The 14,270-nt window shown below is 40.5% G+C and overlaps 2 protein-coding genes across 2 annotated transcripts in view; one reads left to right on the forward strand and one right to left on the reverse strand.

Moving 5' to 3' along the window:
* The first annotated feature begins 86 nt into the window (after window positions 1–86).
* ACOD1 (aconitate decarboxylase 1) lies at window positions 87–7,019 on the forward strand. Its single transcript, XM_008927368.3, has 5 exons — window positions 87–122; window positions 1,512–1,673; window positions 2,779–2,868; window positions 4,843–5,048; window positions 5,990–7,019. Exons 1-5 carry the CDS (start codon window positions 111–113, stop codon window positions 6,939–6,941), a joined length of 1,422 nt encoding a protein of 473 aa, XP_008925616.3. The 5' UTR covers window positions 87–110; the 3' UTR covers window positions 6,942–7,019.
* A 1,541-nt stretch (window positions 7,020–8,560) lies between these two features.
* The window catches only part of LOC103760838 (glutamine amidotransferase-like class 1 domain-containing protein 3A, mitochondrial), an 8,179-nt gene continuing 2,469 nt past the window's right edge, over window positions 8,561–14,270 (reverse strand). Inside the window, exons 2-5 of the mRNA XM_029960993.1 lie at window positions 13,673–13,773; window positions 11,767–11,938; window positions 9,877–10,081; window positions 8,561–8,857 (exon numbers count right to left, since the gene is read on the reverse strand). Of these exons, the coding sequence (XP_029816853.1) occupies window positions 8,665–8,857; window positions 9,877–10,081; window positions 11,767–11,938; window positions 13,673–13,773 (671 nt within the window). The 3' untranslated portion in view covers window positions 8,561–8,664. The remainder of the gene's footprint in view (window positions 8,858–9,876; window positions 10,082–11,766; window positions 11,939–13,672; window positions 13,774–14,270) is intronic.

Genomic DNA, 14,270 nt, shown 5'->3' on the forward strand with positions numbered 1-14,270 from the left:
CTTCCCCCACCCCAGACAGACACATATAAATAATGAGAAAGTGAGTTCCCCTGCTCACTGATCACAACTTATTTGCTGAGTCTCTCTGGGACTTGCACCATCCCTACAAGATGTGGGCAAAGGTACTGTCTTATTTTTTTGCACTGTAAGATGCACTTCTCTGTTTAAGCTTTTGTATCCTCACTCTGTGTATTTCAGTAGGTGTATATCACAGTACGGGATATGTGGTTCACATGCTTTAAACTGCTTGTAACTACTTCCTCAAGATAATCTTAATGCTTTAGTACAAGGCTGAGTGAGAACTTGCCTGTATTAACAGGTACAATTCTGGTCACCATTGCTAGAAAAAGAGGAATCCAATGTGAACAATGCAATGAAAAAATATGAGCACAGTAGGGTTGAATTTGTATTACAAAGGAGAGAACAGCTATTTGGTTTGTTTAACTTAGCAAAATGAAGATCAAAAGGAAATACCATAACTCTTTGTGGATATGTGCAGGGGAGTAAAGAAAGGGGAAGGATGAGGGGAAATGGAAGGGGACAATTTCCAAAGAGAGAGAAGATATATATTCAGTAATGCCAGTATAAAAAAGAAATTGTGTGTATAGACTGGTTGTAAATAATGTATACCTCTACAAGGGGACATTTCTAATAGTCCAAGAAGAGAAGTTCTAGATTATTTTCTAATGTAGATACTAACAGCAGCTCACAGCTCCAGCCAAGAAGCAGGTTGAATTTGCCTAATAGGTCAATGCTTAATAGGAGAGGGAAATAAATATATATAATTCCCAGATCAGCATGATCCAGGAACAAGGAGCCACTGCTCTTCAAAGAGGCAAGATCTTGCCTTGGAGAAAAGCTTGGACTCCAGCTGAGAGTGAATTCAATGCGAGCTGGAAGCTATGAGCAACATGTGCAAGGTAGGGCTGCCAAGTCCTGCCTCCCACTGAGCTCCAAGCTCGGCAAGATTTGGGATAGTAATGCTGCTAATCAGGGAGACGAAATCTTGCCTTCTTATGTGGTAGTGGTTGCACTGGCTTGAAATGCCATTTTCTCACTGATTTCAGTAGCAATAAGAAGGTGCTATGGAACAATAGATGTATTTTACTTCTATTTGTTTTATATGTGTGTGCATGAATAGTCATTAGAGATAGAGATAGACAGAAATAGAGATAATCTTGCAAAGTTATAGCACCTGCAGTACATACTCTCAAGGATTCAAGTCAGTGAGAAAGCAGACGAAATACAGAACAGAAAGGGATGATGATGAAAGGATAAATAAAGTATAAATAACACAGTGGCATTTCTGGGAATAAAAAGAGGAAGAATTCAAACCTTAGTTATACTGATGCAATTCATGTAAGCAGAAGCAGGGCAACAAAAACGACCAGCATACTAAGCAGTAGCCCAAAACTGAAAGCAAAAAAAGAGGAAAGAAAAAAAAAGTAGAGTTTACTTTAAATATAGATAAATATCTACTTCTTCTTTTTCTTTATTTTTTCCCTTTCTAGACAATTACGGGAAATTTTGCCAATGTGATTCATGGTTTGAATGCAAATCATTTGACAGACCAAGTAATTGAGAGAAGCAAGCGAATGATTTTGGATACTCTTGGAGTGGGGCTTCTGGGTACCAGCACTGAGGTCTGCCACAAGGTGACGCAGTACAGTAAGGTAAAGTGTCTGGCATTTATAGCACACTCTAAGGTTTAGCTTTAAGAAAAGCAAGGAGAAATTTGGGCTATAAAAGGGAAACTTTGCCATGGCAAAATTCTTTTGTGGATGGAAAAAGAGAGACGGTGTTCTTTCCACTGGAGACAAGGAAACTTCAGTGCTCAAGTTACTTTTCACTCTGGATGGGCAACAGTTTGTGTATCAGTCTGTATCTTAAGATCCCCCTCTGCAAACACAGTGAATTAGGAATCCTTTCCTTTCTTTCACCTATGAGATTTTATTAAAAACATCTGCAAAGTAAACAATACTTATCACCAGCCTTTCAAATTAAGGGACAGTTAAAGGGATGGAGAATTAGTAGTGGGTTACTTACAGTCCATAAAACATAATTGTTGTCTAAGGTACATTAGCCATGTTTCTCCTCTAGTCTTGCTCTCCTTAAACTAGAGGATTACTTGACCCTGAGGAAAAGCCCTTCCAACACAGGAGTGCATCAATGAGGAGGAATTTAGCCCACTATTTTATTGTTCAGACCTGCCTAGTTGGCCTCATGCTCCAGAGCTCTGTGTGCTGATAGGTCTCTTCCCACAGAGAACACTCCTTTCCAAACCATGGTAGTTTATGTCCTTTGATTCATTTTGCAGCACCAGGAGGCCATCTATTGTTTACTCAGGGTCTCACTAAAACATAGAAAACCAAAACCTTTAACTGGACATTTTGCCTGACAAGATGATGACAGTCCTGTCATTTAGGCTGGACTTGATGATCTCAGAGGTCTTTTCCAACCTAATTGATTCTGTGATTCTGAGGGAACTGTTGATGGGTGGTAAGAAGAGATATGAATGGCCAGAGGTTTTGTGAAGGTACTGAGTGGCCAAGTGGATGGTGTTAGTCTGCCCCCTGATCTCTGTTTGAGTGGAATAGGACACAAGACAACAGGAAACTGAGTTTATTGTCATACCTTCTGAAAGAACATAATTTTTCACATAAAAAGGAGCAGTTAGGTCCCAAGAGGGTATGGTCTGATCTCTGTTATATCAGAGATACAGCACACATTTGTCCTTAGGTTCAGGACTTTGAATTAACTGATGTCAATTTGTTTCAGATCTACAGCTCAGATTTATCCAGTACCATCTGGGGCCGCTTGGATTTCCGACTGCCTCCTCTGTATGCAGCTTTTGTGAATGGAGTGGCTGTAAGGGATGCTCTTTTATTTGCTCTTAAATCACACTAATTGATGCCATTCTTGCTCTAGAGAGAACAGAATGTTCCAAAAAGCTTATTCTGAAGCCTGCTACAAAACTTTCCTAGACAGTTCTCCTAATGTGCTTCAACTTCCTTCCAATGAGACTGAGCTTAAGCTGTAATATATATCTGATCCAACTCAACAGCATACTGTACCTTTAATGTGAGACCTGGGACTGTTTTCAAAGGTCAGAACTCTACAGCTTGTTACAGCCTTGCTACAGGTGCTTAGAAAGAGACACTCTAGATGTCACTGATTTCACTGGGATCCAAATTTCATGCCAACTGGCAAAGCGTGTCTGCAGAAAAACACAGACAGATGCACATGTAGATACACGCACATATACCATCACAAGGCAATTTAATCTTCAGTTACCCATTTTGCAAAAGCCAATTATATATTTTGGACACATACTTTGTCATTAAAGCAATAACTGACTCCCCAGACATTTGTCTAAATTCAGATTGAGGCTGAAACCATTTGAAATTGAAAGATGCATAAGAGGTGAGGTAGACAAATTTGGCAATTATGCAAAACTAGAAAAGGTGACCAACCAAGGAAATGGTACTATTAAGCCTATTTAAATTAGTGTGACAACAAAATCAGAGGTCCAATTTAAAAGCTCATTTCCAATGTAGAGAAAATTATGTTGGAAATGAGATCTGATACCTCTCAGCTCATAGCAGCCCTTGTAATATTCAAATCTGGCCGTTAGCAGGTATATGATCATTTCAGTTTACATCTCGGTCACAGGTCAATTATAAGCACTTACTGAAGCCATCAGAAACACAGCTTACTGGGTATTGGGCACAACTTTCCTTATCCTGCACTGCAGGGCATCTTCCCAAATGGCATCAAAGTTTTTTGAGGCAGACTGGGTTTTCTTCTATCTGTTCAGAAATGCAGTCCTACATATTCCCAGTACTACAGGGCAAAACCTGAGCACTGAGGAGCCTGAGCACCTTCCCAATTTGCTCTGAAGTAACACATGGGTGAATAGATGTGAAGGTCAATTTTTCAAGTATTATTGTGCTATTAAAAATGTTGTCCCTGAGAATCCTCTCAGGTCCTCAAGGATTCTCAAAACTTTGCGGGGAAGGGAACATGTCTGATAAGCAGTACATTACAAACAGTGACTGCACTGCATTGCTGCCTGCAGCTGTCTGCTACCAGAACAGAAGCCACATGCCATGCTGGGAATGCCCAACATCTTCATGAGCAGCTGGGCTCTGGGCAGAGTTAAGAGAAGCACCACTTTGGATACTTTCGCAGGCTAAGCAGCTCATCCCAGTATTAAGACTGTAGCTTTCTCCTACTCCTAGCAATTCAAGGGAGTCTGGTTCCTTATGTGACAAGTCTTGTTTCGATGTGCTGAAAATTCAGGCTAAAGCCTCCTGCACATTTGCAGGCTTGGGGATAGTTGCACTGGAGAAGTAGTTCTGATAATAAAACTTTCATTGAGCAGTATGGATTTGACTGCTATAGCTGTATGATGTGAGTCCTAACAGCAGCATCAGAATGGAGAACCGGGGAAGTAATTTCATTTGTTTATATTTCATTATGTTTTGGGTGAAGTGCAAATTCACCATTCGCATAGTGAATGCTAGAACTGCTACTTTAATTATACAGGTTTAATTAAAGCAGCAAAAACCAATTGCAGGAAAAAAGAATCACTGTCATACTGCTTTTAGGCTGGTGCAACTTGAATTAGAATTATACTCCTTGCAGGCAAGATTTTTATTGCATTATCACTTCTCAAGAAGCCATGTTGGGAGTAAAGGTCTTAAAGACTTTTGAAGGTTTGCTTTCTAAGGAAAATCGTGTTCTTTTTTATACCAATTACAGTAGTTTCATTTGACTGAGCCAACCTTGCCAAGTCAGACTTCATTCCTAATGACAAAACAATGCTTCTCTTTCCATTAGGTGCACTCAATGGATTTTGATGACACCTGGCATCCAGCCACACACCCATCCGGGGCTGTGCTCCCTGCTGTGATTGCACTCTCAGAGGCCTTTCCTCAGAAGAAAAAAATCTCAGGTCTTGATCTGCTCTTAGCTTTCAATGTGGGAATTGAAGTGCAAGGTCGGCTGCTGCGCTTCTCCAGTGAAGCCAGGAATATTCCAAAAAGGTACATAGAAATGTTTCAAGTAGAAAGTTGAGTGGAAGTTTTTTTTTCTCAATGTTAATATACTTAATTACATGTCAGTTAAAATACAGATGGCACAGTTATTCATATTTTCTATGCTGTTAGTCTGGAAATTTAGGAAGGGGTCATCTTAAATGTAAATACACTTACTTGACTCCTTATGGTTTAGTTAATTTCTTTTTGAAAGCATTGACCAATTCACAAGAAGGTGATGATCTTCCTACTTATAAAAAAGAGCAGCAAAAGGGCAACATTTAAAATTAGAAATCTCAGGCGTTCAAGAATACATACAATCACGCCTCACTTTCAAGCAGCAGCTTGCTCTCAGCAGAAAGGAGTCACCAGTGTTGGGCTCAGAGCAGAGCCCAAAAAGATGGGGTAAAAGCCTTGAAGTGTGGGATGGCCTAGTTGTCTCCTTGCTATTTTCTGAGTGTTCTTTCTATCAATTTTGCAAAACTAGTTCAGAATAACAAAACTTACCTCCCCCGATATATGTAATTTAGAGATGACTATAAATTATTATAGATTTATAATAATACATAAATTTAAATTATTATTATAAATATTATATTAAATACAAATTTATATGTGAGTTTAAATTTATTTAGAATAATTTATACATGACTATAAACTGTGATGCTTTTGCTGTTATTCTGTTCAGTATGCTTTGAACCATGAACAGTTCTAACATTTCAATTGTTTTCTGGGAAGGACCTATTACAAGTGGTACTATTCCAGTTTAACTTATTCCTGGGGGAAAGTGACAACTTTCTGCACATGAATTAGGTCTGCACATGAATTCTGAATGTATGTTTCATTATGGTCCAATCTGTCTTCCACAGCCATGAATAGAAAGCTTGTGTACACAGTGAATTCGGGTTAATTTTTGAAATACAGTCATGAAGATATTTTTGTTTTCGCAGGTTTCACCCACCGACTGTGGTTGGTACAATGGGGAGTGCAGCAGCTTGTGCTAAACTGCTAGCTCTTGACCAGCTGGGATGTAAAAATACCTTGGCCATCGCTGCCTCCTATGCAGGTGCCCCACTGGCTAATGCAGCAACCCAAACAAAGCCCCTTCACGTTGGCAATGCTGCCAAGCATGGACTGGAAGCAGCTTGCTTAGCTTCACAGGGCCTTCAAGGAAACAAACAGATCTTGGACATGAAGTCAGGGATAGGTGCCTTTTATACAGATTATAACCCACAGACTCTGCCAACCTTGCAGTCCTATCCCTGGCTGTTGGACCAGCAAGATGTGGCCATCAAATGCTTTCCTGCTCATCTTGGAACACACTGGGTGGCTGATGCAGCATCTTCTGTTAGGCGGAAGCTTGTGGAGAGCAGTGGCAACTTGCTCCCTCTTGATAAAATTGAGAAAATAATTCTCAAAGTCCCCGAGGTCAAATATGTGAACAGACCCAGCCCAGCCTCAGAACACGAAGCACGACACTCCTTCCAGTTTGTTGCATGCTCTGCTTTGCTGGATGGCGGCGTGTCAGTCCAGTCCTTCACCAATGAGAATATTCACCGGCCAGCCCTGCAGGAGCTCCTCCACAAAACAGAGCTGGAGCACCCTCCTGATAACACACCCAGCTTTGAGAGTCTTTACTGCGAAGTGAGTGTCACACTTCGGGATGGCAACATGATCAGTGACCGCTGCGATACGTTCTACGGACACTGGAGGAAACCTCTGAAAAAGCAGGACTTGGAGAAAAAGTTTCAATCCAATGCCCTCAGCGTCCTGCCTGCAGAAGCCACAGAAGGCATTATAGAGACCGTGTACAACCTGGAAAAAGTAGAGGACTGTTCTGTGTTAGGTACCTTTCTATCAGGACAGTCAGCTAGAGAGCTTTCACAGAAGCTGTGCTTTTGAATGTTCCAGCTGACAGCTAGATGCTGTTCACAAAGCAAACACAAAATTCAGGGCAAACTCTTGTTTAGTGACTCAAGCCCTTTTAAATAAGACTCCTCTAACACAAGAACCATGTTCAGTCCAGTATCATAGCTTCTCACTAAGTAAATAATTTACTGTGTATGTGCAGAGCTCAGTCAGGCTGAACAGAAGATCCTCTGCTGGCACAGCTGACTTCAGCTATCTTTGTTCCTCTAGAGGCAGAGCACTCACTGCTTGTGCACGACACAAAAATTTCCCTGCTCTTCTGCCAAAAATCTGTGTTCTGCTTCTCCTAAATAACTCCATACAGGAAATCCAAATTCTGGAGGAGTATGGAAATGCTGTGTCTGTGAAAATCATCACTGTTAGAAGGACAGGGAATAATAAAGCCTTTATATATATAATTTATTTCTGTAGATTTATCTCTACAGCCTCCTTGAAGAGGCCACCTGTTACAGCTGAGCTTTGACATTTGTGCTAAAATAAGCACAGCACAGAGTAGTAGCACTTGATACTCTGCAACACGTCGGGCTCTGCTGTAATGACTGGCCTTGCACTGATGGGCTAAAGGCCAGTGCTCGTCCTGATGACACCAGCTGCCGAGCTACAGGGACAACTCAACACTCCTCGTCATAAAAGCGTTATTTCCCAGTTCCATCTTTTGGCTGCTCTGTGGTACAGATCTGTTCCTGTTTTATTCCCACTCCAGTTACAAGGCACTTGCTCAACATGACACGATTAGCACATGATGACAGTTTAGATTCCTTCAGGCATGGCAAAGCTTAGGCTACAGTACACTTGGCATGAGTGACAGAGACCCATGAGCTTCAGAACACTTCTTTTGCGAGGCAATTAAGTGTCCACAGCAAAAATCAGTACACCTTGATAACGAATTCTGGGAATTTTTTGTTCCTTCAGGAGTATAAAGCCTTGACAGATTGTGCCTCTAAGAGAAGCTGACAACCTTTGTTCACATTTGTAAGATCAAAGCATGTGTTCTAACATATATAAAATCTTCCTCAGGGTACTAAACTATGTATGCAAAAAAATCATGAAATAAAACTAATTAATTTTACTAATTAAATCTCAAATGGCTCCATTTATTAGAGCAAAACTTGTCTATTTTCCACATACAATGCTTTCATTTGTGCTGGATCTTGGTTTATAAAGTTGGTTTACCTAGGGGCTCTGCAAAAATTTCAGAAGTCCATTTCTTATACTTGCTTAGACTTACCAGGGAAGAAAAATACCCAAATAACCACATACTTTCCCCCTTCTGATTATAAAGTAGACTTGATTTACTCATCTATACTGCAAGTAAAGAGACTCATTTGCAGCTATTTCACCTGTAATTACAGCTGGGTAAAGGCAAATGTGAACTACTGACGATCATTAGTGATGTGATAAAACCCGCTGCACTATCTTTTCAAGACTGAACACATTTGGATTTATGAGAAAAAAAATCACCTTCAACACATAGCTTCTTCTACTTTAGAAGAGAAATAGATAAACTTAGAAATAACCACGATATATTAAAGAGTAAAAACAAAAAAAAAAAACAAACAAAAAATAAACAATCACACCAAACAAACCAAGAATTATGAAGTTCAGCAGTTACATTGTTTTATTAATACAATCAAAAGAAGCTAAATGCTTATGCTTAGCTACACTGATTTCCATGCAGAAGTCTGTATGCTTCCAGTCAGGCAAGTTTCAGGACTTCTTGTACCATTGTTCCAATTCCATCAAAGATTTCATGCAGAGGAGCCTTGCACATGAAAGCACAGGTAGTAACTATTTTATTGGCTTTATCCACATGAGATTCATTTACATTTTTGCAAATGTGCTTACATCCAAGCTCTGCTATAGCAGAGGCCGTTTCAGCATCAGGAAATCTGTAAATAAAAAGACTTTAATTAACATAAAGAGATGATACAACCATAAAGTTCTGCCAATGTAACTAGAACGAGAGAACTACAGTAATATCTAAGTGACTTTTTATGTGATGATGACATGGGAGTTAAAGGGGCTGCTACTGTCAGGTTCTCCCACCCCTTCTGGATGCACTAAGTGATCTGATACCTTTGAAAACAAGGTCTGAAATGCAGAGCCATGGTATGTCAGAAGGTACAATTCTGTTTTTAACCATCTTTCAGTAAGTTTATAAAATTATACCAAGTGCAACCATAACTGATCCTCAAAGGTTTGGGAGAAGCCAGGTGAACCTGCAGAGATATTACATCTTTTCCAACACCTCCATGCAAAGTTATCCTCTGGGATTATGCAGAGGAATTTTAATTTTTTGTTTTCTGAGGATAAGGGAGGAACAGATACAACCACTCACTGCTGCTGCTGGCAAACTTAGCGCAGAAGTTTTATCAGGAGTTGACAGTCCTTTAAGCAGCACTGACTTCTGCCAGGCCCTGCTCTCATCTGCCTCCCCTAAACTGGCCCCAAACCCCTATGACCGGAAAAACTTTTATTAAAAATCCATGAGCAGACAAAAGCCCACAGAAGCAATTTAAACAGCCACTCAAATTACCACAGGGTACCAAGTTTCTGAATGCCAGCTGGCCAAATGCCTGTTCTTCATTTGCACATTTGCAAGATAAATCACGGCCTTCAAAGGCATTGGGTAAGCAAATTCTGTATTTCGCCTAAGATGAGCTAAAATCTATCCCTCAATTGCCATGAATGAAACGAGAAAAAATAACTTGATATCCCTGGTCACCTGCATGTTTGCACAGCTATGATCCTGTAAAAGCCACTTGTTCTCTCACTTTTAAGACTGGCAGATGCTACACCCAGTGACTCATTAGCCATCACACTGCACAATAAATAAAGAGACTTCTGCACAGAAGACTGCCAATATCCTAATTCCCATGTAAATCATCTCCTTCCATTTCCTTCTTACCTTCCATCTACATTTTTATCTTGCCCGACCGTAACCTCACAACCAGGAAAGACTTTAGCTGCCAGAACTGGTGATATACAGCACAAACCAATGGGCTTTTTAGCACTGTGGAAAGCTTGGAGTGTGGAGTTCACGTGCTCGTTGACAGTACAGTCCTTGCCATCTACAGCCCAGGAACACAGGTTCTTTGCTACACCAAAACCACCTAAAAAAAACCCAGACAAAAACCTCAAATGTAAGGCACTGCTAAAAGCCATTAAATTCAATACCAGACAGAAGCTCTTTTTTACAACATAATACTTTACAACATAACCTAGGACTGTTAAGTTACTGTGCCAAAAGCCTAACGATGTAACTGTAACCTGCAAATGATGGGTTTACAATGTTAAAAGTTAATGGCACACTTTTTTATACCATGTAGGTTTTATATATGCCAGAAAGCTTAATCTTGCTTCAATAAGTGGCAAATAGACAAACAGGAAACGGTTCCATTCATCTGCTAGTCACTAGAACAGCTGCACCATCTGTTATGCACCCCTCAATAAGAGAGGGATCAGAAGAAAGACCAATACTAGTTAAAAGCAGAAGTGTGCAATTCAGAGGAGTAATGCAAACAGTGATTTGACCCTGTACAGTAATCAACACTCAAGTTTTAGTTTGATACTTAAGCAATTATAGAAGAGCATTTCTCCTTCCCTAGAATTATTTTTGGACTTAAAACCAAAGAGATTAACACTATAAAAATGAAGAAGATTTTACATAAAGAGGAAATTATAACATGATATTCTGAGACAAAAAACTTGTGAATGATGCCAACATTTCTTATTAAAAATAGTGCTGTTTTGTCTTCCTAGAAACTAGTTATAACAAACCTTTACTTGCACTTAATCTTCATTTAATTGTACAAACAGATTGTATTTTATATCCCCTTTGTTTGCTAGATTTATAACCATCAGAATAATCCAAGTAAGGTTATTAGAAAGTTTTTACACTTGATTCTTTATGGAATGTTCATGACATCAACTTTTCAACAAAAAACATACAGAGATTTTCACAAGTATTTTAATGGACAACATAAAGAAGTTTTGCATTTTTAATATTTTTCCTTTCCCGGTTTGCTCACTTTCAAGTGTGATCTGAAATCTCTGAGGTAAGATTTTAATTTTCAAGCTTAATAGAGTTTATTTCCCTCTAACAGTTATTACAGCAACCCCCAGAGCCTGGGTTATAAGAGCATGAAATTAACGTGGAAAACATCTGTGAGCCTCTCCTCCTGCCCTGATCAGCCCTGGTATCAGACACACAGTTTTAGTGCTGGCAGAATGTTTCTCTGCGTTATACACACGCTCCCTCTGCTGGCCTTACTTTAGCATTTAGGGCCAATCACAAAGGCAGTATTAAACAGTACTATGAATATTCTCAAAAGTGATCTTCAGCAACTCATAATTTCCTCATGACGCTCTGGTTTCTTCATTTCTAAAAGTGATTACAATTACCTCTGTCTGGAAGGCAATTTTTTGGTCTCTAAATAAAAAATTATCCATAGACATGCTTAGTATAACTTGATCAGCTGCAGAGAAGATACATGATTAAAACAGAATCTACTCACATCTGAGAGGGAATATAATTTATCTGGTGACCTGCTATTCTGTCAACCATTTCAGAAGCCCTAAAATTAAGGCAATGCCATGTAACACCAAGTTCTGACCCTATTTTTGTACTCTGGTCAGTGTTCCTGTTGGCGAGCAGATAACTGAAGTTTTCACAATCTTTAGAACGAAGGAATGGTGTGATGCTTAACTTAATATCAAAAGAACACTCTGGCTTACACTAACTTGTAAGTTAGTGAACTTAATGACTTAATAATTAATAAATATATTGAGTACCTACCAGGGAAAATGACCGCATCAAATTCAGCAGCTTTCAGTTCAGCCAAATCCTGAATGTTTCCTCTTGCCAACCTGGCACTTTCAACTAACACATTTCTCTTCTCTTCTGTTGGACTTCCTTTTAGGTGATTGACTACATCTCTTTGCTCAGTATTGGGGGCAAATATCTTCACCTAGTAAAGAGATAAAACAATTTTGTGAATGTAAACAGAACCCATACATATCGGTCACAATAAAGATCATTTAATGAAAACAGTTTCTGTCCCTGAAGTCTCTTATCCAAGTTAAGTGGATTCCACAGCATGGATCTATCACCTATTAAGTATCTGAAGTGACATATGATATATTAGGATGGGTAAACACAGCCATTCTCCTCATCCTATTCCTGCAGCATTTTGACAGGAGTGCATTCTTACACCAACATTAAGCTTACTGATTCTGCCATAGCCTGCCTCTCCTCTGCAGATAACCCCAAGGACAAACAGAACACTACAATTTATACCAGCAGCCTGACTGGACACACAGCTGACTCTGAAGAAAGGTTGCTCTTAACTGTTATGGGATAAGAGTGCTAAAAAAGTTTGACATAAAAAAGTTAAAGATGCAAAGTTTACAAGCATTTGTAGTGCAGACATTAGAGTTATCAGCTGCCCTAAAACACTGGTAGCAGAAAAGAAAAACAAAACATGGAAGAACCTATTTTGATTAGACACAAAAGGGGAATGCTGCATCACAATATAAAGCTCCGTGAAAGGTGTAGGGCAGGGGCTGTCTTCTCATGTCTGTTTTGAAGCTTCCTTTGCACACTGCTCAGAGATGACAAATTTGTGCTAAATATGAGTGTGCTGTTGTTAACATCAGACACCTGAGTGCAGCTACATGCAGACAAACAGTGACCACCTTCTGCCATCTGAAGCCACAGAGGGGACCAAAGCACACCATGTCGTGGCCCAGACTTCTCTGACAACTTTCAGTTTACCAAAAAGAGCCCAGAAACAGTGAGAAGAAAACAAGCAAGTGAATCCCAGCGAGCGCTGCAAAAGCAACTGGAATGAAGATCAAAGATTTTAACCCATCCTCATCTCCCTGCAGTCAGAGGAGCAGGGACAGACCTCCAGCCACTCCTCCCACCCAGGTTCAGAGAATCACAGAATTGTTAGGGTTGGAAAGGACCTCTGGACATCATCTGCCAAGGAAGGGTCACTTGAAGCAGGTTACATAGGAACACGTGGGTTTTCAATGTCTCCAGAAAGAGAGACTTCACGACCTCCCAGGGCACCCTATTCCATGCTCTGTCATCCTCAACATAAAGAAGTTCCTCCTCCTAAGGTGGAACTTCTTGTGTTTTAGTTTTTGACCACTGCTCCTTGTCCTGGAGCTGGGCACCACCAAAAAGAGTCTGGCACTGTTGCCACAAAATTGGATTTGTTACCTGGTGTGTAACAAGCCAATAATTACACACTCAAGAGAAGCACTGATTATTTGTTTCAGAGCTATGCAAGCCTGGGTGCTTGGTGGTATTCCACAAATCAAGCACACCCACTGGACTTTTCAGACTGTTATTTATGCATGGAAATTCAGAGTTAGTAACTTTCCAAGTACAGCCCCTCTATTATGATTGGTTAGTAATTGCCATACAAGTTACATAACCCCAGCTAACTTCTACATGTGCTATGGGGAAGGGTCTTCACCCGGGCAGGGGTCTTTTTGACCCATAGGCATTAATTTTTAGTATTATAATGAACATAGTTAAGCTATAGGATACACGGACCTTGAGTATTTTGCCAAGTAAGTAATCTATACACAGACATACATCAAGGTCTTGATTTAATACATCCTTAAGACTTGTTAGTTCCAGGATGCCCTTGAGTAAGGGATGCTAACTGCTATCCATCCTACTGATATACAATACCATCTTGATCCTTAAAGCTTGTTAGTTCCCGGATGTCCTTGACTAAGGGATTCCGGCTGCTGCCTGTTTCACTGATTAGGTCTCCTTTCTTGCTGACTAGGCATGAAAGTATACAAAGATCTTACATCAAGGAACATTCTGACTTAAGATAATCATGACATAGTCCACATTCTGCAACAACACCATCCTCTTGGTACCCAGCTTTCAGATATTTATAAGCATACATGAGATCCCCTCTCGGTCTTGGTCAGCCGCCTGCGTGTGACCGCAGCTCCTGTCAGGGGAACAGGCACGTCTTTGGGCGGGGGGACGAATAAAAAAGGCGAGGAGAGAACATAAGGAGGGAGGTTATGGCTGAGCAGGAGTGGTAGTGTGCAGTGGTGGCGTAAAGACCATCGCAAACCGGGAGGGGCTCCGATCCCACAAACAGCGGGAGCCACCGGGCGTGGGGGTACGGGCAAGGCGGGGGGCTCTCGGCTGCTGAGGGAAGCAAAGACACGAGTCAAACACACACCCGGGAGGAGCCCGGCACACCGGGCTGTGCACACATTCACACACACATGCTCACACACACATCCTCACAAATGCTTTGT

The sequence above is a fragment of the Manacus vitellinus genome, unplaced genomic scaffold, assembly GCF_001715985.3.
Source record: "Manacus vitellinus isolate BGI_N305 unplaced genomic scaffold, ASM171598v3 scaffold_2_pilon, whole genome shotgun sequence".
NCBI classification, from domain to species: Eukaryota; Metazoa; Chordata; class Aves; order Passeriformes; family Pipridae; genus Manacus; species Manacus vitellinus.

Coding starts and splice junctions, on each gene's coding strand:
- ACOD1 (XM_008927368.3), top strand. Junction 1,674..2,778: donor AGGTGACGCAGTACAGTAAG/GTAAAGTGTCTG, acceptor AATTTGTTTCAG/ATCTACAGCTCAGATTTATC. Junction 2,869..4,842: donor CTTTTGTGAATGGAGTGGCT/GTAAGGGATGCT, acceptor TCTTTCCATTAG/GTGCACTCAATGGATTTTGA.